The sequence below is a fragment of the Salvelinus sp. IW2-2015 genome, linkage group LG9, assembly GCF_002910315.2.
Source record: "Salvelinus sp. IW2-2015 linkage group LG9, ASM291031v2, whole genome shotgun sequence".
NCBI classification, from domain to species: domain Eukaryota; kingdom Metazoa; phylum Chordata; class Actinopteri; order Salmoniformes; family Salmonidae; genus Salvelinus; species Salvelinus sp. IW2-2015.
Window position 1 is genome coordinate 2,598,983 of NC_036849.1, and position 24,521 is coordinate 2,623,503.

At 44.2% G+C, this 24,521-nt stretch overlaps 1 protein-coding gene across 1 annotated transcript in view; it reads left to right on the forward strand.

Moving 5' to 3' along the window:
• LOC111968973 (FERM domain-containing protein 6) overlaps positions 1-24,521 on the forward strand; it is a 77,084-nt gene that overhangs the window by 44,578 nt on the left and 7,985 nt on the right. The window contains 15 exon segments of the mRNA XM_070445090.1: positions 5,206-5,501; positions 7,546-7,636; positions 12,732-12,811; positions 13,391-13,467; positions 14,393-14,579; positions 15,876-16,031; positions 16,123-16,188; positions 16,305-16,373; positions 22,237-22,411; positions 22,714-23,025; positions 23,270-23,409; positions 24,020-24,031; positions 24,274-24,313; positions 24,316-24,339; positions 24,342-24,379. Of these exon segments, the coding sequence (XP_070301191.1) occupies positions 5,400-5,501; positions 7,546-7,636; positions 12,732-12,811; positions 13,391-13,467; positions 14,393-14,579; positions 15,876-16,031; positions 16,123-16,188; positions 16,305-16,373; positions 22,237-22,411; positions 22,714-23,025; positions 23,270-23,409; positions 24,020-24,031; positions 24,274-24,313; positions 24,316-24,339; positions 24,342-24,379 (1,569 nt within the window). The 5' untranslated portion in view covers positions 5,206-5,399.

Genomic DNA, 24,521 nt, shown 5'->3' on the forward strand with positions numbered 1-24,521 from the left:
TAGGCCAGTTGGGAAGAACTTGGGAAGAAAATACTTCAATTTGCTCAACTTGCCATAGGCTCAACTCAGCAAAAAAAGAAAAGTCCTCTCACTGTCAACTGTGTTTATTTTCAGCAAACTTAACATGTGTAAATATTTGTCTGAAGATTCAACAACTGATGCATAAACTGAACAAGTTCCACAGACATCTGACTAACAGAAATTGAATAATGTGTCCCTGAACAAAGGGGGGTCAAAATCAAAAGTAACAGTCAGTATCTGTGTGGCCACCAGTGCATCTCCTCCTCAGGGACTGCACCAGATTTGCCAGTTCTTGCTGTGAGATGTTACCCCATTCTTCCACCAAGGCACCTGCAAGTTCCCGCATGGCCCTAGCCCCCCACCCTCCGATCCAACAGGTCCCAGACGTGCTCAATGGGATTGAGATCCGGGCTCTTCGCTGGTCATGGCAGAACACTTACATTCCTGTCTTGCAGGAAATCACTCACAGAACAAGCAGTATGGCTGGTGGCATTGTCATGCTGGAGGGTCATGTCAGGATGAGCCTGCAGGAAGAGTACCACATGAGGGAGGAGGATGTCTTCCCTCACAGCATTGAGATTGCCTGCAATGACAACAAGCTCAGTCCGATGATGCTGTGACACACCGCCCCAGACCATGACGGACCCTCCACCTCCATATCGATCCCACTCCAGAGTACAGGCCTCGATGTAACGCTCATTCCTTCGACTATAAGCGCAAATCCGACCATCACCCCTGGTGAGACAAAACCGCGACTCGTCAGTGAAGAGCACTTTTTGCCAGTCCTGTCTGGTCCAGCGACGGTGGGTTTGTGCTCATAGGCGACGTTGTTGCCGGTGATGTCTGGTGAGGACCTGCCTTACAACAGGCTTACAAGCCCTCAGTCCAGTCTCTCTCAGCCTATTGCGGACAGTCTGAGCACTGATGGAGTGATTGTGCGTTCCTGGTGTAACTCGGGCAGTTGTTGTTGCCATCCTGTACCTGTCCGACAGGTGTGATGTTCGGATGTACCGATCCTGTGCAGGTGTTGTTACACGTGGTCTGCCACTGCGAGGACGATCAGCTGTCCGTCCTGTCTCCCTGTAGTGCTGTCTTAGGCGTCTCGCAATACAGACATTGCAATTAATTTCCCTGGCCACATCTGCAGTCCTCATGCCTCCTTGCAGCATGCCTAGGCACGTTCACGCAGATGAGCAGGGACCTGGGCATCTTTCTTTTGGTGTTTTTCAGAGTTGTAAAAAAGGCCTCTTTAGTGTCCTAAGTTTTCATAACTGTGACCTATTGCCTACCATCTGTAAGCTGTTAGTGTCTTAACGACCGTTCACAGGTGATGTTCATCTAATTGTTTATGGTTCATTGAACAAGCATGGGAAACAGTGTTTAAACCCTTTACGATGAAGATCTGTGAAGTTATTTGGATTTTTACGAATTATCTTTGAAAGACAGGGTCCTGACTTTTTTTGCTGAGTTTAAATTAGCCCACACAACTACACGGATGCACTTTCATGCTAGGTTTAGGACCTCATATTGAAGCTTATAGAGACCCCAACTGATGTTAGTCCTTCACAGACTCCATGAAATGACAGCGTAAATATTTTGTCAAATTATTAATTTAGTGTATGGTTTTCTCGAAACAAGGGGTGGCTCAACTTACCCCACTCTCCCGTAATGTCTTTCCCACCCCCCATCTCTCACCTCCCCCTGGTTCCAGTCTCTCTCTCTACGTGTTCCAGAGGAGTTTTTGGTCTGGCGCAGCCTCCGTCTTTAGTTCTGGAAAGGTTCACATAGGAGCACCCCACCCCTGTGATGTTACATTAGTTGGGAGGGAGAGACAGAGACCTACAGACTCAGAGGCATTCTCTAATTCTCTCTCTCACTTTCTGTCTTTCTGTTTGTATTTCGGGTGGTTTTTCTGTGTCATGAGACTGCCTGCCTCTGAGGCTAGCTTGCCACGTTGACAGAATTTCTCCGTTCCTGCCGCTATCCTGGGCTGACGGCAGGAAGTGGGTCTATCTCTGTCTGGCGGCTGGACTGCTGTGGACACAGCTTTGGTGTTGCATCACTATTCTACTGGGCTGTGGATGAATAGGGGATGGAAGGCAGCAGTAATGTTATTATCCAGCCCTCTCCCTCACACAAAGCCTTCATGCTGGGGATGGAAGATCCCCAGCCTGGAAGCCAAGTTGAAGCCATGGAAAAAAGGAGCATATCACTGTGGATCCCAGGCTAGATGGAAGAAGAGAGGGGTATCTGTCAAGAGCTAGAATAGTCTATGGAACATTGATGTCTCGTATAGTAGTCATGATGTCTCACTAGACATGACACTATTGGGTCTGAACCATTAGTGATCTGATGACTACTCTCTCACTCAGTCTGACTGCTAAATTACAGTAGGGGAGAGGTGGGGTAGGTTGAACCAAAGGAGTAGGTTGAGCCACCATACACAAAATGAATCCTTTTACCAAATATTTAGGAAGAGGTCATTATTTCACGGAGTCTGTGAAGGAAGAAACCACATGGAAAATTAGGTAAGGAAGTTCAGTAAAAAATAAAAAAATAAATTCACCAAGTCAAATGAATTTGTGTTAGAGTTTTCATGATGCTTGTATTTAAACCAAAGTAAACCATTTTAAGATTATTTAGACAAGTTTCGCCATCAGTTGGGGTCTCTTTAAGCTTTAAAATGAAGTCCTAAACCTAGCATGAAAGTGCATCCTTGTAGCTGTGTGGGCTAATATAGTCAACATGTTTGCCTTTGGGTAAGTTGAGCCAATGGCCATGGGGCTTGGGGATTCGAACCAGCGAACTTTTGGTTGCTGGCTCAACACTTAACCGCTAGGCTACAGTGTTAAGCCTCTGCATAAAAGTATTAAAAGACAAAATGATTGTGATTGTTTTGAATTGTGTTCGGAAAATAAAGATAGATATGGTTTTAAAAAGGTAGTGATATTTAATTCAGTACAGACATTTGTAAGCAGCTTAACTTACCCCATACCCGGGGGTAAGTTGTGCCAAGATGCCACTTTTTGGGGGGGACAAGCTATATTTTCAAAACTGTCATTTTTACATGAATTCTGATTATTTCCAGGGATACACAACATCCTGAAATATATGTGAATGTCTTTGTTAGAAAGAATACTATATTTCCCTTGGAACAGTGATGCTGAATGCAAAAAATGGCTCACCTTGCCCCTCTCTCCCCTATCCCTCCTCACCCGCCCAACACTGGCATCCTCTTTCACCATTTAGCTCAACTGTGCTGAGCAGTGTTATTACTAATTTGGGAGTGAGGATTATATTCCTGCCTGAAAGTATAATAGGATATGATTTCAATGGAGGACAAAACAGAGAAACATCTTAAGACCTAAGATAATTTCTAATGATACAGATACATTTATATACACAGTTGGGCACAAAGAAAAATATTTGATTACATAAGTCATTGATTTCAGTTAACTTAATTATGCCGTGCTGGAGAGGCATAATCTTAATCATAAGAGTAGGAAGAGAGAGGCATAATCTTAATCATAAGAGTAGGAAGAGAGAGGCATGATCTTCATCATAAGAGTAGGAAGAGAGAGGCATCTTCATCATAAGAGTAGGAAGAGAGAGGCATGAATCTTCATCATAGAAGTAGGAAGAGAGGCGATTAAGATCTTAAAAGAGTAGGAAGAGAGAGGCATAATCTTCATCATAAGAGTAGGAAGAGAGAGGCATGATCTTAATCATAAGAGTAGGAAGAGAGAGGCATGATGTTCATCATACGAGTAGGAAGAGAGAGGCATAATCGTAATCATAATCACAATCTTGTGTTTTACCACTGTTGTTATTCACTCTCTCTCGCACACTCGCTCTCAGGAGTTTCCCCCCTCATCGTAAAATGGTACCAATCATCCAACTTTTTTGTGTGTGATACTAATCTTGCTTTCCCGTCTTGTTGTGATGAGAGCCTGATACAGCAGAGAGCTGTTGTTAGGTGTGTGGTGTTGAGGTGTTAGGTGTGCATGCGCATGAAATAGATCACCAAGCACAGTTGTGTTATCGCTGCTGAGAAGGGGAGTCAGTTAGTTAGTTACACGCCCATCCCCATCTCACTCCCTCCCAGTCACACAATCATCACCACCACATTCCTTCAGTACCTCTCCACACAGAAACAGGCAAACAGATGTTCAGATGTTACCCAGAAATCAGCCAGGGACTACTATGGCAACATGATGACATTCTCCTGATGTGAGATATTATTAAGTCTGTCTTCAGTTGCCTTCAGTTCAATCAATCAAATGTATTTATAAAGCCCTTTTTACATCAGAAGATGTCACAAAGTGCTTATACAGAAACCCAGCCTAAAACCCCAAACAGCAAGCAATGCAGATGTAGAAGTATGGTGGCTAGGAAAAACTCCCTAGAAAGGAAGGAACCTAGGAAGAAACCTAGAGAGGAACCAGGCTCTGAGGGCTGGCTAGTCCTCCTCTGGCTGTGCCGGGTGGAGAGTACATGGCCATTAAGGCCAGATCGTTCTTCAAGATGTTCAAACATTCACAGATGACCAGCAGGATCAAAAAATAATCGCAGTGGTTGTCGAGGGTGCAACAGGTCAGTACCTCAGGAGTAAATGTCAGTTGTCTTTTTATAGCTGAGCATTCAGAGGTCGAGACAGCAGGTGCGGATGAGAGTGAGAAAGAGAGCAGGTCAAACAGCAGATATGGGAAAAGGTAGGCCATCCAGTGAACAGGTCAGGGTTCCATAGCCACAGGCAGAACAGTGGGAGGGGGAGGGACCACATAGGACACCAGAGAAGACAGAATTATTTCACCAGATAGGAAAAAATGACCCTAGCTCCCAGGCACATAGACTATTGCAGCATAGATACTGAAGACAGTCGGGGGGGGGGGGGGAGGCACTGTGGCCCTGTCCGACGATATTCCCGGACTGGGCCACACATGGAGGATATAACCCCACCCACTTTGCCAAAGCACAGCCCCCACACCACCACAGGGATATCAACACACCACCAATTTTCTACCCTGAGACTGAGTATAACCCACGAAGATCACTCCAGTCTGTCGTCGACAGTATTTCCATGCAGCAGCTCTAATATTATGTCCCCTCTGTCCATCTGTCCTCTACAGTGTGTCCATGCAACAGTGCTAATGTGATGTCCCTTCCTCTGTCTGTCCTCTACAGTGTGTGGCCCCGCACTGTGTTCTGGTGCCTCCCATGTCCTGGCCTGCTAAGCCTCGCGTCTCCTCACTGGGCCTGGGCAATAGCTGAACCAGGGCTGCTGCTGGTACTACTGCTGCTGGTACTGGTACCGGTGGTGGTGGGTGTCCCAACCCGGGGGCCTGGAGGAGCCCTGTCGACCTCCCAGCCACACGAAGATGAACAAGCTGACCGGCTTCCACAATAACAAAGCTATGCAGGACCGCCGCTGTGTCTGTGTCTTTCTTCCCAGCGACGACACGCTTAACGTCATCGTCAATGTGAGTACTGCGTCTCACCTAGCTACCTTGAGATGAATGCTCTAACTGTAAGTTGCTCTGGATAAGAGCATCTGATCAATGAGTATAATATAATTATACATGTATATAGGCTCTCAGTAGTATTCAGGTGTATATAAGGTCAGACCACTGGTATCAAGACTGTAGTGGAACTGTTCTCACTATGTTGGGATTATATTTGTGATTTAAGACAAAGTGTATTATCCAAAAGCAAGGGTCAGGAATTGCAGTAATTATTTTATTTGACTTTCAAACTGGCAATTCCATTCATCCTTGTATCACAGTGTGTCTAATTTAGGGCTGTCCCTGACCGAAAGTCATCTGTTCTTTCGACCAATCGATTGCTCGAAAATGTTACGTGTGTATTTTTCCATATATAGACACACCCTATGTGTTTTAATAAAATAAACTGTATGCATTGAGCTTGTCTGATGCTTAAAGCTTTGATGAAATAAGACGAGAGCCTCACGAGAGCGCCAGAGATCAAGATAACCAGAAGGGAAAAAAACAGCTCCGCCTGGCTTTCACAGATTTTGCCGTTACTCTCTTTAAGTTGCTGGTAATAGGCTACAGGAGGAGTCGGCAACCTTTCTCATGTTGAATGCCAATTTATCTTAACATTTGTACCGATCTGCTTGCCAGTTATGGGTTTCATTTGCACATTTTCGTGAAACATTTCTAATAATGTCTTCAAATCACAAAATCATTGTCATGTGGTAAATCAAAATTCTATCCAAATCTAAATGAAAATTATACAAACCTAAAAATGAACTTCTCTTGCCATTGCCAACTATGTACAAATATCCTACATAAAGCTAACAAATAAAAACATTGCAGCCTGCAGGTAGAAAATATCCTGATTAAAAAATCCCATTGGCTACACATAGCCTAGCCTGTCTGCAACGAATTTAAAACATTGTATCAACTATTAAGTTGGGTCCAGCCCCAAAGTTAGTGCTAGCGAAAATATTCTGGGCTCTCAGAGTTTAGCCAGTGAGCTCGGGACAGACACAGCTGTAGGCTATTTGCGCAAAGGAAAAATAAGCAGGGTATGACTTGGGCAGGAGCTCACTGGAGCGAAGTACCGGCACCTCAAATGTTCTACTGCTTGAGCTCCTGTTCTTCTTATAGAATAGTAGCTCAAAAGTATTGTGGAGCTCCTGCACCTAAATATAAACAGTACCACCACCCAAAAATGAGTACTGGGACCTATTTCCGTCCAAGTCAGCACTAATAAGCGGTAATCAGGTAGGCCGATTTTATGACGTTTCCATTGGATCAGAGCATGACATTTTTTGCGTTCACACTGAGTGGTTATAGAAAGGGAGAGAGATGGAAAGATCTTCTGAAACTCGTCAGTCTTCTTGTTCTGAGAAATGAAGGCTATTCCATGCGAAAAATTGCCAGCGCTGTGTACTACTCCCTTCACAGAACAGCGCAAACTGTCTCTAACCAGAATAGAAAGAGGCATGGGAGGCCCCAGTGCACAACTGAGCAAGAGGACATAGAATGTCTAGTTTGAGAAACAGACACCTCACAAGTCCTCAACTGGCAGCTTCATAAAATAGTACACGCAAAACACCAGTCTCAACGTCAACAGTGAAGAGGCGACTCCGGGATGATGGCCTTCTAAGCAGAGTTGCAAAGAAAAACCTATATCTCAGACTGACCAATAAAAAGAAAAGATTAAGATGGGCAAAAGAACACATACACTTGACAGAGGAACTCTGCCTAGAAGGCCAGCATCCCGGAGACACCTCTTCACTGATCACTTTGATGTTATTTTAATGGACATAAATGTTGCTTTTCTTTCAAAAACAAGAACATTTCTAAGTGACCACAAACTTTTGAAGGTAGTGTATGTGTGTTACTGCTCGACTAAAACCATTTAAGTCGGCCAACAGCCTAACGACGAAACAATTGACCAGTCGAATAATTGGGGTCAGACCTAGTCAAAATACCTCCGATCTCCTCCTGTACATCCTGACATTTGACCTCTTGCTGTGTGTTCTCTCTCTCTGCTCAGGTGAAGACTTTGTGCCAGGAGCTGCTCATCCAGGTGTGTGACCTTCTCCGACTGAAGGACTGTCACCTGTTTGGACTCAGTGTCATTCAGAGTAAGAGTGGTTTACCGTTGTCGCTGTGTGCATGTCTGCCTGTGTGTTTGCACGTGTCCATCGTCCATGGATATGTGACATATCTCGCACATATCAGCCCACTTGTCTCTGTGGTTAAAGTAGCCGCATAGCTTAGTGTGTGTCATATCAAAGGCATGAGCCTTCCTCTGTACAGAAAGGTCCCAATGAGTTACGCCTCAATTCTCCGGAGGTATGCACTTGTGTACTTCACCCCGCACATTTAAAAGCATTGGATTGATGTGTATACATGGGCTAGAGGGAGTTTCCACCACAGGCGCCGGTGGCACCTTTAATTGGGGAAGACGGGCACTTAGTAATAGCTGGAGAAGAATAAATGGAATGGTATCGAACACATCAAACACACGGTTTCCAGGGGTTTGATGCCATTCTCTCCATTCCAGCCATTATTATGAGCCGTCCTCCCCTCAGCAGCCTCCTGTGGTTTCCATATGTCTCATACCAGTCCTTTCCTTATAAATCAATTAAGGGAAGTGAACAAGTGCACACTTGGGACAGAAGGATGGATAATTAGAACAGAGAATTAGACTCTCTTAGGCAGCCTTTGAGCACTCATTATGTCAGACGTTCTACTGACTGGGCTGAACCAGTCCCTCTGGTGCGCGCTCTCTCTGTCTCTTTCTCTTTATCGCTCTCTCTCGCTCTGTCTCTCTGTCTCTCTGTCATCTTAATCCTCTCTGTTAGTCATACGTGTTATGAGCTGAGAGTTTCCCTGCTGAACCAACAGGTTTGGCTCTTCTTTAAAAGCCTTTGGAGTGGAAAAGTCAAGGATCAGAAAAGAAAGGAGGAAGAAGTCTGACAGGCGAGTATGCCAGTATGGAGACTCTGCTGACTCTAAGCCCTGCAGTACAGATGACAGATGATTAACTACACATTTCACCAGGCAGACTGACTAGAGAGAGGGAGAGAGAAAAAGGAGTGATGATGACTGGTAAATCAGAGCTTAGCTAACTGACTGGTCTGCTCCCTAGTTGTGCTGGAGAGAGGTGGAGTGGGGTGACAGAGGCATGGGGACGGAGTGACGATTGGTCAGTGCGAGGGACACAGAGGTTGAGGTGGTTGGAGCTGGGGCTGGGGGTGGTTGGTAGGGCTAGGGGTCGGGGTATGAGTTAGAGTGGGGGTGGGGGTGGATAGTCACTGTTTGCCTTGTGATTTCACGCTGTTCAGACAAGCAGCTCAGGAATGTCCCTAAATCAGCCCCACTGGCTCCTGGTCAATAGACTTGTCCTGCAGGGCACGTGATTGGCTCATACTGAAGACCTGCAGGCATGCCATTGGCTCAGAGACCTGTCCTGTAGACTTAACATTGGCTCATCTCATCTGGTGGCTCATCTCATCTGGTGGCCATCTGTCTGACTGGCACTGCTGCGATGTGCTTTCCTTTGTAGTTGTTTCGACACTATAAAAATATTACTCTTTGGATCAACCTAAAACAATTGCATGGTTACAAGTAAATAAGTTAGGTTTTCTTAATTGAAAAAAATAAACTACATTTGTTGAAAACAAATACATGATTCAATGCCAGCTGTTATATTTGATTATTATGAAGACACCCTGTATTTCAAGTTGCAACTGACTTCTTTCAACAGTCAACTTACTTTTCCCCTTTGATTAAACCTAATAAATAACATAAATACAAACAAATAAATATATATACACAACCCATTTGTTCAATTGGATTAACAGTTAAATACATTTCCTGTTAATCAAGATATTAAGTTGGTTCCATAACATGAATATTATAACTAAATGGTGACCATCTCATCAATGAAAACATTTCCAGCCTGTTTAGTATCACAGTACTTACACATATATCATTTAAGATTCCGTGCTGGCAGTGAGCATGTAATCACAAAAAAACAGAACGCATTACCTGAAAGGACATTCACTCTCTCAGGTGGCCAAAAATAACAAATGGAAAGCCACGCCCCAAATAGGTTTAGGGTTAGAGCAAAAACCTGCTGGACGGTAGCTCTCCAAGAACAGGGTTGGAGAGCCCTGTTCTGGAGGCAGCTCTGCAGAGGTCATTAGCTACCACTGCCACAAAGTTATAAAATCTGATTCTTAAACCTAACCTTAAATTAAGACTAAAAGGTGTGAATTTTTACAATATAGGCAATTTTGACTTTGCAGCTGGGTTATCTAAGGGGAAATCGCTCAGTGCTGCCTCCAGGACAAGACTCATCACAATAAACGTCAACCTGCCATTGCACCCACCGCTATGCAATGTGAATGCGCATGAGATGTGTAAAGCAATTTAGAAGCTTTCATTCAATAAAAAAAATCACCTTGATCTGTCAAATTCGTGACTTGATTTCAGACCAATAGAATAGGTTGAACGAACCAAAGTGTAATTTTGGATCATGCCAATCAGAAAAAACACTTCAGATTAACAACAGTGCCGTCCCACTTTTTTACAGTGCAATTGTCACCTGCTGTCTGTCTGTCAACCTGAACCTGTATGTCTGCTACACAGGAGTCAATGTGTGACTCATGGTGCTTTCTCCAAGTTCCAACTAGGAACTTGGAGAAAAAACAAGGTCGTATCATGACGTCAAGTGATCTTCAGGTCAGAAAGTTCCTGACTTGGAATTCCGACTTGGATTACCATTCAAAAATAATTTTCCCAGTTTGAGCAATTTTTTTTTTCTTCCCCGAGTTCCCAGTTGTCTTAAACGCTCGGAAGTCAGTTTTCCCAGTTCCGAGTTCACAGTTGTTTTGAACGGGGCATCAATCATTCCATGCATACGACCACTCTGTCATCATAAAGCGACTTAGGTTAACCCCATAGAGTTATATAGAGGACTCTAGAAGGAGTAAACCCATTTTGGCATGGACATTGCCATTGAGGGCTTACAACATTTTAAAGTAGTCAACTCGGTGGGACATCCTGTGGGTTAAAGAAGGATCACGTGATTCCATCCGGGTCATCAGGAGGGATCAGCCAATTAATTATATTTGTGAGCAAACACTAGGTGGCAGTATGCACACTTTCAGTTTGTTTTCCAACTCATCAAAGTAGTAGAAGAAGAAAATGGACTACTTCAAAATGGAGATTGTCTCAGTGGCGCTGCCTGTGCACTCAAATACACCTTAATGGGACATACAGTGGGGAGAAAGTATTTGATACACTGACGATTTTGCAGGTTTTCCTACTTACAAAGCATGTAGAGGTCTGTAATTTTTATCATAGGTACACTTCAACTGTGAGAGACGGAATCTAAAACAAAAATCCCGAAAATCACATTGTATGATTTTTAAGTAATTAATTTGCATTTTATTGCATGACATAAGTATTTGATACATCAGAAAACCAGAACTTAATATTTGCTACAGAAACCTTTGTTTGCAATTACAGAGATCATACGTTTCCTGTAGTTCTTGACCAGGTTTGCACACACTGCAGCAGGGATTTTGGCCCAMTCCTCCATACAGACCTTCTCCAGATCCTTCAGGTTTCGGGGCTGTCGCTAGGCAATACGGACTTTCAGCTCCCTCCAAAGATTTTCTATTGGGTTCAGGTCTGGAGACTGGCTAGGCCACTCCAGGACCTTGAGATGCTTCTTACGGAGCCACTCCTTAGTTGCCCTGGCTGTGTGTTTCGGGTCGTTGTCATGCTGGAAGACCCAGCCACGACCCATCTTCAATGCTCTTACTGAGGGAAGGAGGTGGTTGGCCAAGATCTCGCGATACATGGCCCCATCCATCCTCCCCTCAATACGGTGCAGTCGTCCTGTCCCCTTTGCAGAAAAGCATCCCCAAAGAATGATGTTTCCACCTCCATGCTTCACGGTTGGGATGGTGTTCTTGGGGTTGTACTCATCCTTCTTCTTCCTCCAAACATGGCGAGTGGAGTTTAGACCCAAAAGCTCTATTTTTGTCTCATCAGACCACATGACCTTCTCCCATTCCTCCTCTGGATCATCCAAATAGTCCTTGGCAAACTTCAGATGGGCCTGGATATGCGCCTGTCTCTTATACACATCTAGATGTGTATAAGAGACAGGACCGAGGGTGATTGACCGTCATCTTGAACTTCTTCCATTTTCTAATAATTGTGCCAACAGTTGTTGCCTTCTCACCAAGCTGCTTGCCTATTGTCCTGTAGCCCATCCCAGCCTTGTACAGGTCTACAATTTATCCCTGATGTCCTTACACAGCTCTCTGGTCTTGGCCATTGTGGAGAGGTTGGAGTCTGTTTGATTGAGTGTGTGGACAGGTGTCTTTTATACAGGTAACGAGTTCAAACAGGTGCAGTTAATACAGGTAATGAGTGGAGAACAGGAGGACTTCTTAAAGAAAAACTAACAGGTCTGTGAGAGCCGGAATTCTTACTGGTTGGTAGGTGATCAAATACTTATGTCATGCAATAAAATGCAAATTAATTACTTAAAAATCATACAATGTGATTTTCTGGATTTTTGTTTTAGATTCCGTCTCTCACAGTTGAAGTGTACCTATGATAAAAATGACAGACCTCTACATGCTTTGTAAGTAGGAAAATCTGCAAAATCGGCAGTGTATCAAATACTTGTTCTCCCCACTGTATATATAAAGAAAATATTATTTATCTATCTCTGTGATATCTCCATCTAACCCTTCTCTGTGTCATCAAAAGCAACTTAGATGAATCCTGGGCCATGGTCGAAAGCATCAAAACCGTGCTGTATTATGGGTCAATTGTGACTGACTAATCTACAAATAATATTGAGTAGTTATTCATGATGCAAAGTGATTTGTAGATCAGTAAATGTCGAACGCGCCCATGGGCTTGATCCACATGTGTTTTGCCGATACGTAAAATGATGTATCACTATCCAGGTGTTGAAAGATCTGGCATGGGTCAGCAACACCTGGGCAGAGGAACGCACCCATTGTTAGACGTTACAGTCGACTGCCAACTGACTGGTCTACAAATTACCTTGCATCATACTCACTACTCATTATTTTTTATAGATTAGTCCGTCGCAATTACCCACAATGCATCACATATTTAATGCTCTCTAACACAGCCGCTTTCTGTATGTAACTCTGGTTTGTTTGTTTCCCCCTCCAGACAATGAGCATATCTACATGGAGCTGGGCCAGAAGCTGTCCAAGTACTGTCCCAAGGAGTGGAAGAGAGAGGCCAGCAAGGTGAGTCAATCTACAGCAGTGGTTCCCAACCAGGGATACTAGGACCCCTGGGGATACTAGGACCCCTGGGGATACTAGGAGCCCTGGGGATACTAGGAGCCCTGGGGATACTAGGACCCCTGGGGATACTTGGCCTATCCACAGGGGGTACTTGAGAATGGACACTTCAGGGGTACTCCTTGCAGAGCAAAAATCAGTTTGTGTTACAGTAACCAAAAAAGTTGTAAACCACCGGTCTACAGTACAAGACAACAGTAGTATCTCTCTAGAGACATGGAATATGGCTTGTAAGATTAGCCCTTTAGAAAAGAAAAGGAAAAGCCGCACACCAAGGGCTCCGATGCAATGATTGATTTAACCAACATTTCGACAGCTAATCTGTCTTCATCAGGGTTTCAAGGTTTGCAAGATTACCGCAACAGACATAGTACACTTAAATTCGATGTCAGCAACTGCTTTTGATTTCACTGTCAGGATGGTAGTTTGATATTATATTGATAGAATGAATACACTGTCCTGATGGGTTGATTTGCTCGAAAATAACCAAACAATGTTTGTTTTGTATCTTGTTGTCTTCAGGGCATCGACCAGTTTGGGCCTCCCATGATTATCCACTTCAGGGCTCAGTATTACGTTGAGAATGGGAGATTAATAAGGCAAGTAATCCCCCAGAGATCCTAGAAATTACTATTAGCAATAGTAATGTACAATTTGATTCTGATAGATGCTGAGACTACAGCACGAATAGAATGGAGACCTAGGCCGGGATTCAATCCAAGACTGTGTTGTAGCAGGCTCGTCACGTAAAGGTCATTTCCGATTGAGCCGTCATCTGCAGCGTTCACCGTGAATGCCATCTCATTTAAACAGCTCTCTACGGATTGAGTCCCAGCCCTAGTGTGCTGGGCTGTGTCTCTAGAGGTTGTTATCAGTGACCATTCAGCCAGGTACTACTACTACTGGCACCGAGTACCTCCACTACCGTAGTATATAAATAGTAGTACTAATATAATGTCATTATGTTGCACCCCGCAGTGACTGTTCAGCCAGGTATTACTACTACTTTAATACAGTACAAAGATCAGTAACATAATATTCTCTCTCCTCCCCTTTAGACTGCTCTGCTACGTATTAGAGCCTCTGCTAGGTACTAGAGCCTCTGCTAGGTACTAGAGCTGGGCAATATGGATGAAAATCCACATTGCAATAAATTGCCTGAGTTGATGCAATAACAATAAATAGAACAATAAGTTTAGAACATGAATGTACACCACAGTTTCTTTTTTTTATGTTATGATCCTTTAAACTACTACTACTACTAGTTAGATGGTTGTAGCCATCAATTGTCCCTTCATCCATATTAGCTCATTTATCTTGTTTCAAACTTGACCTTTCTCTAGTATATCAGCAAAATGCCTGAGATAAGTGATCGGTATAGTCGGTGTCGATAATTTTCGGTTTATCGTCCCAGGTTTACCAGGTACTACTACTGGCACCTGGTACTACTACTATATTAGTTATGTAGATCTACTACTACATAGCTATATGTGTCTAAAGGTTATTCTCGTCTCTCCCCCATAGTGACCGCTCGGCCAGGTACTACTACTACTGGCACCTGAGGAAACAGGTGTTGCTGTCTCAGTGTATCCAGAGAGAGGAGGCTTACTTTCTGCTGGCAGCCTTCGCCCTCCAAGCCGATATGGGCAACTTCAAACGCAACAAGCACTTTGGGAAGTACTTTGAACCTGAGGCCTACTTCCCCCCATGGGTGAGTAGATCTAACCTTGGTATTCATAGTCGGGGTCGCGACCCCGAGGGAACTGCAGTAATTGTTGCCAAAATAAAATGAAAGATAATTAGAACAATTCAATTTTATTGATCAAATGTGTTTATTGGTTTATTTTTATTTTGATGAGATGAAAATGCAAAGAATTGAAGGTTATTTGTTGATGTAAAAATCAAAATGTGACGAATTTAAGGTTCTGTCATTAGATTTGGGGTGCGGTGGGGCCGCAATAAATTATACGGGAAACAATGGGGTCCCTGCTGAAAAAGTTTGAAAAGCACTGTTCTAACCTAACTGGTACCACGTGGTTTCCCAGGCAGTATTCAGCCCATCCCAATTCACTCTCTCCCCCTTCCCCTTCCCCTCGGCTGGATAGGTATAATCAGAGTAGAGGTGAAGTATCCAACATATTGCTACAGATCTGCAAACATGGAAGGGTTAGGGCCAAGAGGAAGGGGTAGGGCGCGAATTGGGACCAACTGAGTGCAGTCTAACACACAGTCCAAATGTAGGTCTATAGCCTGTTTTAGTAATCACTGTGCTCCAACACTTTGACACGCTCCCTCATTGGTGCATGCTGGGATAGCTGGATCTAGAACACTAGTTTTATTTTGGTCCCTGGAAGTGGCACGCAGCACGATTGACTCTTTTGAGAAAGGATCTGAACGCGATCCGGCTACTCCCCTACTCGACTTGACCCCCCCTCCCAGACACAACGGTGGTCCACCCCTCTGTTTACCAACCACGTCCTGTGATTAGCCTGTTGCCATCCAATCTCCATTTTGAAGCCACAGGGACGGAAATGGTTGTACGATCACGAATGGTACATAAATACCTCCTCTTGGGATGTTCTCTAACTGGTTCTGGGTGAGTGGCTGGTTCAGGAGTAGCACCCCGAATCCAGACCTGACACTGACCGCTTTCTAGATTCCAGTGGGATTGGGGGCCCCTCCCTAATTGCACCCCATTCCCTATATAGTGCACAATTTTGACGATAGGGCTTGGGTCAAAAGTAGTGCACTATATAGGGAATAGGGTGGATGATGCCTTTAGTGCCCAGCTGGATGATGCCTTTTGGGACGTCATCTCAGTATGTGAGACATCTGTCCTCCCCTGGGCAGGGGCTTCATCTACCTCCATTATCCCCACCTGCAAGCCTTCCTTCCTGCCTTCTGTCATTGAGCTGAAATTAGAACCATTAGCCAGTAATCACACTCCACCGAGATGCTTTTAAGAGAAAATGTATTTTCAGCCTTTGTCTCTGTCGCTCTCTTCCAGGTGATAGCCAAGCGAGGCCGGGACTACATCCTGAGACACATCCCCAACATGCACAAAGACCAGTTTGCCCTCACCGCCTCCGAGGCTTATCTCAAATATATCAAAGAGTGTTCCCTTCTGGATGATGTCACAGTCCACTACTACAGACTCTATAAGGTCAGCAATTGACCTGGACACACACAAACACACACACGCACACACACACACACACACACACAATAAACTTACCAGTAAGTCTCTTCCACAGGACAAAAAGGAAGTGGAGGCTTCTCTTACCTTAGGACTGACTCTGCGTGGAATCCAAATATTCCAGGTACGAGAGTAAGAAGGAAGTGGTTGTGATGGCTTGTGTCTTGGAATACACAGTTCATGTATATGGTTTAGATGATGATTAATATCACGTACTGTATGTTTCTGTGTTTCTTTTAGAACACGGGGACAGCGAGACAGCTCCTGTATGATTTTCCCTGGAGCAACGTGGGCAAACTGGTATTTGTGGTGAGTAGAGCCATAGAGATAATACATATTGAATATATGAGTCATGAAAATTGTGACTTGGGTCAGATTCGAGTTCAAGTCCTACAACACTGATATATAGTGTTTTACTAATTTTTCTATGAGTAGAACATCTTCTCATTCCCTGTTTCCCTCGTTCAGAAATGTCAGAAGTTGGATGTCCTTTGGCACTTAGAAGGCTCAGGGGAATCCCTCTCTCTGGAAGATCTGTTGTTTTTTCACTCGTGATTCCAGCGGTGGTGACGTCTTTGGAGCTTGGAGCCAGTCCTGTCTTATGGCAGTGGTTAGTTCAGCTCTTACGCAGGCAACAATTGTGGAAATTGTGACGCAGATCTCCTCTTGTCCGTATTACAGTTGGGTCTTCTTACCCCTGCTACAGCTACAGCTAGGAATGCGTCCCCTATGGGCCCTGGTCAAAAGTAGTGCACTACAAAGGGTATAGGGTGCCATTCGGCATGCTACCATGGCCCACTGGAACTAATCAGGGCTTTAGGAAGACTCTCCCCTTGGCCAGAAAACACACACACACAAAATCAGTAGCATTATCTCAATTCCTTTTTCTGTCTCGTTTAGTCTTCTCTCTTTTCTCCATTTAATTCTTAACAGACCAGATTTATTTGTGTGTATTTTTCCTTGACGAAAGCTAGTTAGTCTTCTTACCCTAGGGTCTGTTATCAGAGAGAGCAGCTTACCATGTCTCCATTTTTCAGTCTTAAGCAGAACACACACCACAATGAGGAACGGGCTGAGTGCAACTGAGTGCTTCTGATCAGAATATTGGCCAACATGTTTCAGCTATTCTACATGTTGAATCGGCGCAAACAGCCACCGCTCATTGACACCAAGCCGCTGCTTTTACCGTGGCGACAAGTAGCGTAGCGGTTAGAGCGTTGGGCCGGTTATCGAAAGGTTGCTAGTTTGAATCCCCCAGCCGACAAGGTGAAAAGTTTGTTAAAGTGCCCTTGAGCAAGGCACCTAACCCTAATTACTCCAGGATCGCCGTTGATAATGGCAGACCATGGCCTTGACCGCAGCCACTGAGGGTGTCTCAGGGGGAGTTGGGATATGCAAAAAAACACCTTCCCAATACACACTTGTATATATGTGAAATAGGACAAATATACACACCCACCAAATTATAATAATAATATTTGAACTGTTCGTTGATGCGGTGTCCAAAATGTAACAGCTCCCTTCTTACAACTATCACACCGTAAATGTCAGGATGTCTCAGTGAATTGGTTCCTCGAGTATAGCTTTGTGTAATGACGAATTATACCGTATAATTTCATCTAGTGGTACAGTTATCAATGCCACCGCAATGCTTTGCCACTTACGATAAGAGATCCTGTTTTGTTCTGTCTTTGTCCCTGTATAGCCTTTCTATTCATATAGTAAGACTGACGAAAGCATGGAGTAGTGGTGGATGTGGTTTGTACAGGGCCCTAAGGGGCCTCTTACAGCGGGGACCGTCAGTCACACCCTTCTTCTGAATAACAGACTCTCTCTCTCACTCCACTGCTGCTCCACCCTGAGCACGTCAGCCGGTCCGGCGCAGCAGTGGGCGGGAGCGGAGGGAGGGAAGGGTGGAGGGACGTGTCAATAAATACCACCAGATGTTGTCATGGTTAGCGGGTGGATAAGCTTTGTTTTATTGGCAGGGTCTGAGTTTTGATGGTTAAGGGGGGCCAGGGCTTGTTCCATTGGCAGGGGGGAGGTTGGCTCCTCCTGGACACCCACTAATGTTGGGGGTGTGAATCTGATGGACAGAGAGGAGGTTTCTGGGCCTGGCCCCAGGTCTGGTCTCTGGAGATACCAGGGTTGGATGGACAAGGTCTCCGAGTAGAGTAGGGCGGGACAGGCGCAGGCTAGGGCAGAGCCTCGGGGGTATGGCCCTACAGTCATTAGCAGGGTATCTCCTACTCCACTGTGTGTGGGCTCAGTCTGGGAGGTCCAGAAAGGGGAGAGGAAGACATTTCTTCTGACAACTGTCACACTCTTGAGAGGTCAAATGGTCCTGATCGTGCAGATGGACAGAATGAGAGAGAGACACTTAAGGAGTGCCAGGCTAACCTTTTAATAAACTGATATCTGACACTGCTCCACTCTTTGTGTGGCTTTGGTTTGGACCAGGGATCTGTTATAGTTGTTTATCTCAAATGAGCTGGTCAGAATGATAGATCAATGGGGGTACCACAGGGTTAAATTCTCGGGCTGACTCTTTTCTCTGTATAGATCAATGATATATACAGGAAACAGGTACAAAAGTATCTATATTGACATAACCTGAAAGGTAGCTCAGCAAGGAAGAAGCCACTGCTCCAAAACCGCCATAAAAAAGCCAGACGACGGTTTGCAACTGCACATGGGGACAAAGATCATACTTTTTGGAGAAATATCATCTGGTCTGATGAAACAAAAATAGAACTGTTTGGCCATAATGACCACCGTTATGTTTGGTGGAAAAAGGGGGAGGCTTGCAAGCCAAAGAACACCATCCCAACCGTGAAGCACGGGTGGCAACAGCATCATGTTGTGGGTGCTTTGCTGCAGGAGGGACTGGTGCACTTCACAAAATAGATGGCATCATGAGGAGGAAAATTATGTGGATATATTGAAGCAACATCTCAAGCAATCAGTCAGGAAGTTAAAGCTTGGCCGCAAATGGGTCTTCCAAATGGACAATGACCCCAAGCATACTTCCAAAGTTGTGGCAAAATGGCTTAAGGACAAAAAGTCAAGGTATTGGAGTGGCCATCACAAAGCCCTGACCTCAATCCTATAGAACATTTGTGGGCAGAACTGAAAAAGCATGTGCGAGCAAGGAGGCCTACAAACCTGACTCAGTTACACCAGCTCTGTCAGGAGGAATGGGCCAATATTCACCCAACTTATTGTGGAAGCTTGTGGAAGGCTACCCAAAACGTTTGACACCAAGTTAAACAATGCTACCAAATACTAATTGAGTGTATGTAAACGTCTGACCCACTGGGAATGTGATGAAAGAAATAAAAGCTGAAATAAATCATTCTCTCTACTATTATTCTGACATTTCACATTCTTAAAATAAAGTGGTGATCCTAACTGATCTAAGACAGGGAATTTTTACTAGGATTAAATGTCAGGAATTGTGGAAAACTGAGTTTTAAATGTATTTGGCTAAGGTGTATGTAAACTTCCGGCTTCAACTGTACAGCCCCAGAGTGTATTCATGTGGGATCGTCATCATCCGTTTACTATGGGGCTAATTTAGCTTTTCCATGCTTGATAATGCAACCACTGTGCTTTTACTTTTCCTCTATGGGTAGCTATACCGCCATGCACTGAGTGTACAAAACATTAGGAACACCTTCCTAAAATTGAGTTGCGCCCCCTGTTTCCCTCAGAACAGCCTCAATTCATCAGGGCATGGACTCTACAAGGTGTAAAAGCGTTCAACAGGGATGCTGGCCCATGTTGACTCCAATGCTTCCCCAGTTGTGCCAAGTTGGCTGGTAGTGGATCTCTACTCCGAATAGCTTGTTCCGTCTCATCCCACAGATACTCAATTAGATTGAGATCTGGTGCTGGCAGGCCACTGCAGTAAGCTGAATTCACTGTCGTGTTCGTGGAACCATCCCTGGACAATGTCTTGTGCATTGGGCATTATCCAGCTGAAAAACTAAATTTGCAGATGGGTACTGTCACGTTCTTGACCTTATTTCCTTTGTTTAGTCTTGTTTAGTTGGTCAGGATGTGAGCTGGGTGGGCATTCTATGTTTTGTGTTTCTATGTTGGCTTTGTTGTTTGGCCTAATATGGTTCTCAATCAGAGGCAGGTGTTTGTCATTGTCTCTGATTGGGAACCATATTAAGGGTAGCCTGTTTTCACTGTTTGTTGTGGGTGATTGTTCCTGTTTCCAGTGTACCAGTGTTTAGTGTTCACGTTACGGGACTGTATCGTCTTCGTTCCTTTTTGTCGGTTTGTTGTTTTGTTCGGTGTGTAAGTATTTCCCATTAAATATGGATGATATTCACGCTGCATCTAGGTCCTCCTCTCTTTCACCCGAAGACAGTCGTTACAGGTACACTGCCATGAAGGTATGCACCTGATTGTCAATGATGTTCAGATATCCTGTGGCAAACGTTGCTCCACTTTTATCAAGGGACCCAATGTATGGAATGAAAACACCCCACACCATCACCACCAGCCTGTAATGTTGAGATGAGGCATGATGGATGGATGTACTCATGTGGTTTTCTCCATACCCTAGTCGTCCTATCAGTGTGAAACAGAAGGAACCAGGATTCATTAGACCAGACAATGTTTTTCCAATTCTCCAGTGTCCAGTGTTTTAGTTCCTTAGCCCACTTCAACCGCAGTTTCTTGTTTTTTGCTGAAAGAAGTGGAACTCTGTAAGGTTGTCGGCTGCCATACCCCATTCGTGTCAAGGTACGATGAGTTGTGCATTCTTTTATTGGTCTTTGGGCACCAATGTTGTACTGGACTGTCAGTTGACTAACTGTAGCCCGTTTGTTGCTCTGCACAAATTGTGTAAGCCTCCGTTATCCTCTTTCTTCAATGACCCGTTTTCGACCACTGGCCTGCTGTTGGCTGGATGTCATTTGGGCGATGGACAATTGTTGATACACACGGGAACCTGTTGATCATGAGAAACCCAGCAGCGTGGCAGTTCTTGACACACTCAAAGTGGTGCGCCTGGCACCTACTACCATACCTCGTTCAAAGGCACTTAAAACATTTGTCTTGCCCATTCACTCTCTGAATGGCACACATACACAATCCATGTCTCAATTGTCTCAAGACTTAAAAATGCTTATTTAACCTGCCTTCTCCCCTTCATCTACATTGATTAAAGTAGATTTAACAGGTGACATCAATAAGGGATCATACTGTAGCTTTCACCTGGATTCACCGAGTCAGTCTGTCATGAAAATAGCAGGTGATCCTAATGCTTTGCACACTCAGTGTAGATGGAAAATTCAATTCTAGAGTGAAAATTCTGCAACTCTTGTGCATTCGTACACTGCATCAAACCACCTCTTGTATTTTCAAAGTATAAACCCCAGCAGAAATATTTGATATGGTGGTATAGAAAATACAACTGTTTCTTGACACTACAGACTGCTGTTATTGTGTTAAACTTCTGCCAAGGTCCTTATAGAGAAATGATTTGGCCACTGTTTTAGTCAGGGTTTCTCAAAGCTCTGACTCTTTGGTTTTGCCAAAATGGCACCCTATTCCCCTATATAGTGCACTACTTTTGACCATGGCCCATAGGGCTCTATGTAGTAGTGCACTATGTAGGGAATACAGTGCCATTGGGACAGAGCCTTTGGAATTTGCTCTCTGGTTATAAATACGAAAATGTTGAAATGTTAACGCAGTTTTGTTTGTGTCCCTCAATCAGTAGACTACGCTCTTATCTATATTATAAATACTTCTCCAGAGTGTGTTTTGGTTGTAAAGAAGTACAACAGACGTCGTTTTCAAGAAGAGACCATTCTCTCATTGCTCTCCCTCCTATTGTGTGGTTTGCGTGTGGGCTATGTATCTGGCCTGGTCTGAATCTTCTCATGCATCCCCTCTGCAAATGAACAAAGATTCAGAAAATGAACAAAGACTATGAAAATGAACAAAGATGCAGCACTCACACTGGAATCAGACAGGGTTGTTTCTCAGGCTCAAAAATATTCTATAATCATAAAGTTAAACATCAATCAATCAATGATTTCAATAAATAAAGCAATCAATCAGTTGCAGAGTTAAAACGTCATCTGGATGGCATATAGCATGAAGATATCCTATAATGATTCTAAGTCTTCTGTCTGTCTGTCTGTTTCAGGGGAAGAAGTTTGAGATCCTGCCTGATGGTCTTCCGTCGGCCCGTAAGCTGATCTACTACACCGGTTGTCCCCTGCGTTCCCGCCACCTCCTGCAGCTGCTCAGTAACAGCCATCGCCTCTACATGAACCTGCAGCCTGTCCTCAAACAGGTCCGCAGGCTGGAGGAAAACGAAGGTAAACTACCTGGACACACCTGGTACTCACCTGCCTCGTCATACCTGGTCATAACCTGTACCTAGTACCTACCTACCTGGCCATCCTTCATACTGGAGCATTCTGGCTACCTACATGGCCATGCTTCCATACTAGAGCAGACTGGCTCTTATATCCTGTCTCTCTGCTTCTCTGTGTCTTTCAGCTTACCTCAACTTAGCCAATTGTAATGGTGTATGTGTTATGTGTGGGCCTCTCTGACCAACAACAGCTTTGGTACTGCTGTATCTAATCCTCTGTGTGTGTCTATCCCTCCTCTCCAGAGAAGAAGCAGTACCGTGAGTCGTACATCAGCGATGCGTTGGAGCTGGATATGGACGGGCTGGACAAGCGTTCCCGGGCCAGCGGTAGCAGTGCCGGCAGCACTGTGTCTCACCTCAAACACCTGTCTCGCCACTCTACCGCCAGCCACGGTAGCTCACACACCTCGGGCATCGAGACAGACAGTTTCCGGGCCCCCGGAGGGGCCCCACACCGAGCCCTGAGGACTTGCAGCTCCTCAACGACTAGCCATGGGAGCTCACACACCTCGGGGGTGGAGAGTGGGGGCAAGGAGCGCATGTTGGACGATGATGGTAAGGCAAACTATTTCACAATTACACATGGAACACACACACATGCAGACACACACTGAGAGCAAGACTGAATCTACCTCCCCTCTTAGAAAATGATATTCTGCTCTTGTTCAATGTGGCAAGGCATTGTTCTTCTGTTGGTCATGCCTGCTCGCCTGCTCAACTAGTGATCATCACTAACCCTCTAGGTGTCTGTCCCTCAAGAGAATAATAGTAGTGTCTATCTGTCTGTCTGTCTCTCCAGAGATTGAGATGTTAGTGGACGACCCTAAAGACTATGAGGAGCTCCATGAGCTGGCCCTAGAGTTGAACCAGGACCTGTGCATCCACATCACTGAGGACATGCTGACCATGACCCCTGACCAGACAAATGGATATTCAGGTGTACAATCACTACCTCACTGTATTCATTCCCCCTGTCTTAGGATAGCCTCCTATCTCAGTGCGTTGAGACTGGTTGAACTGTAATTTGGCTGGGCGGTCATTGGATGAAGTAGTAGTAGTAAGAAGTTGTAGGAAGTAGTAGTAGTAAGAAGTTGTAGGAAGTAGTAGTAGTAAGAAGTAGTAGTAGTAAGAAGAAGTAGTAGTAGTAGTAAAAAGTAGTAGTAGTAGTAAAAAGTAGTAGTAGTAGTAGTAATAAGAAGTAGTAGTGTACGAAGTAGTAGTAGTGTAGTAGTAAGAAGTAGTAGAAAAGTAGTAGTAGTAGTAGATAAAGTAGTATAGTAAAAAAGTGTAGTAGTAGAAAGTAGTAGTAGTAGTAGTAGTAGTAGTAGTAGTAAAAGTATAGTAGTAGTAGTAAAAGTAGTAGTAGTAAAATAGTAGTAGTAAAGAGTAGTAGTAGTAGTAGTAGTAAAAAGTTAGTAGTAGTAAGTAGTAGTAGTAGTAGTAAAAAGTAGTAGTAGTAGTTAAAAAGTAGTAGTGTAGTTAAAAAGTAGTAGTAGTAAAAGTAGTAGTAGTAAAAGTGTAGTATAGTAGTAGTAGTAAAAAGTAGTAGTTAGTAGTAGTAGTAGTAGTAAAAAGTAGTAGATAGTGTAGTTAAGAAGTGATAGTAGTAGTAGTAGTAAGAAGTGATAGTAGTAGTAGTAGTAAGAAGTGATAGTAGTAGTAGTAGTAAGAATATAGTAGTAGTAAGAAGTAGTAGGTAAGTAGTAGTAGTAGTAGTAGTAAAGAAGTAGTAAAGAAGTAGTAGTAGTAGTAGTATATAATAAATGTCATCCTCTCTGTCTGTACCGTAGGGCTCATAGTGAGGACGTCAGCTCATCCACCTCCAGTTCCTCTGAGACCGTGGTCAGATGAGAGGCCAGAGCATTGTGTCTCTCCTCAGGTCAGTGACAGTAATGGCATCTCCTGTTTGGTACTTACGTTTTTAGTTATGTACAGCACTCTTATCAAGAACAACTTATCAGAACAACGATCATTGATTCCTTTGCACGATCAAGTAAAACCTTCATAAAACATACAGTTGAAGTCGAAAGTTTACATACACTTAGGTGGAG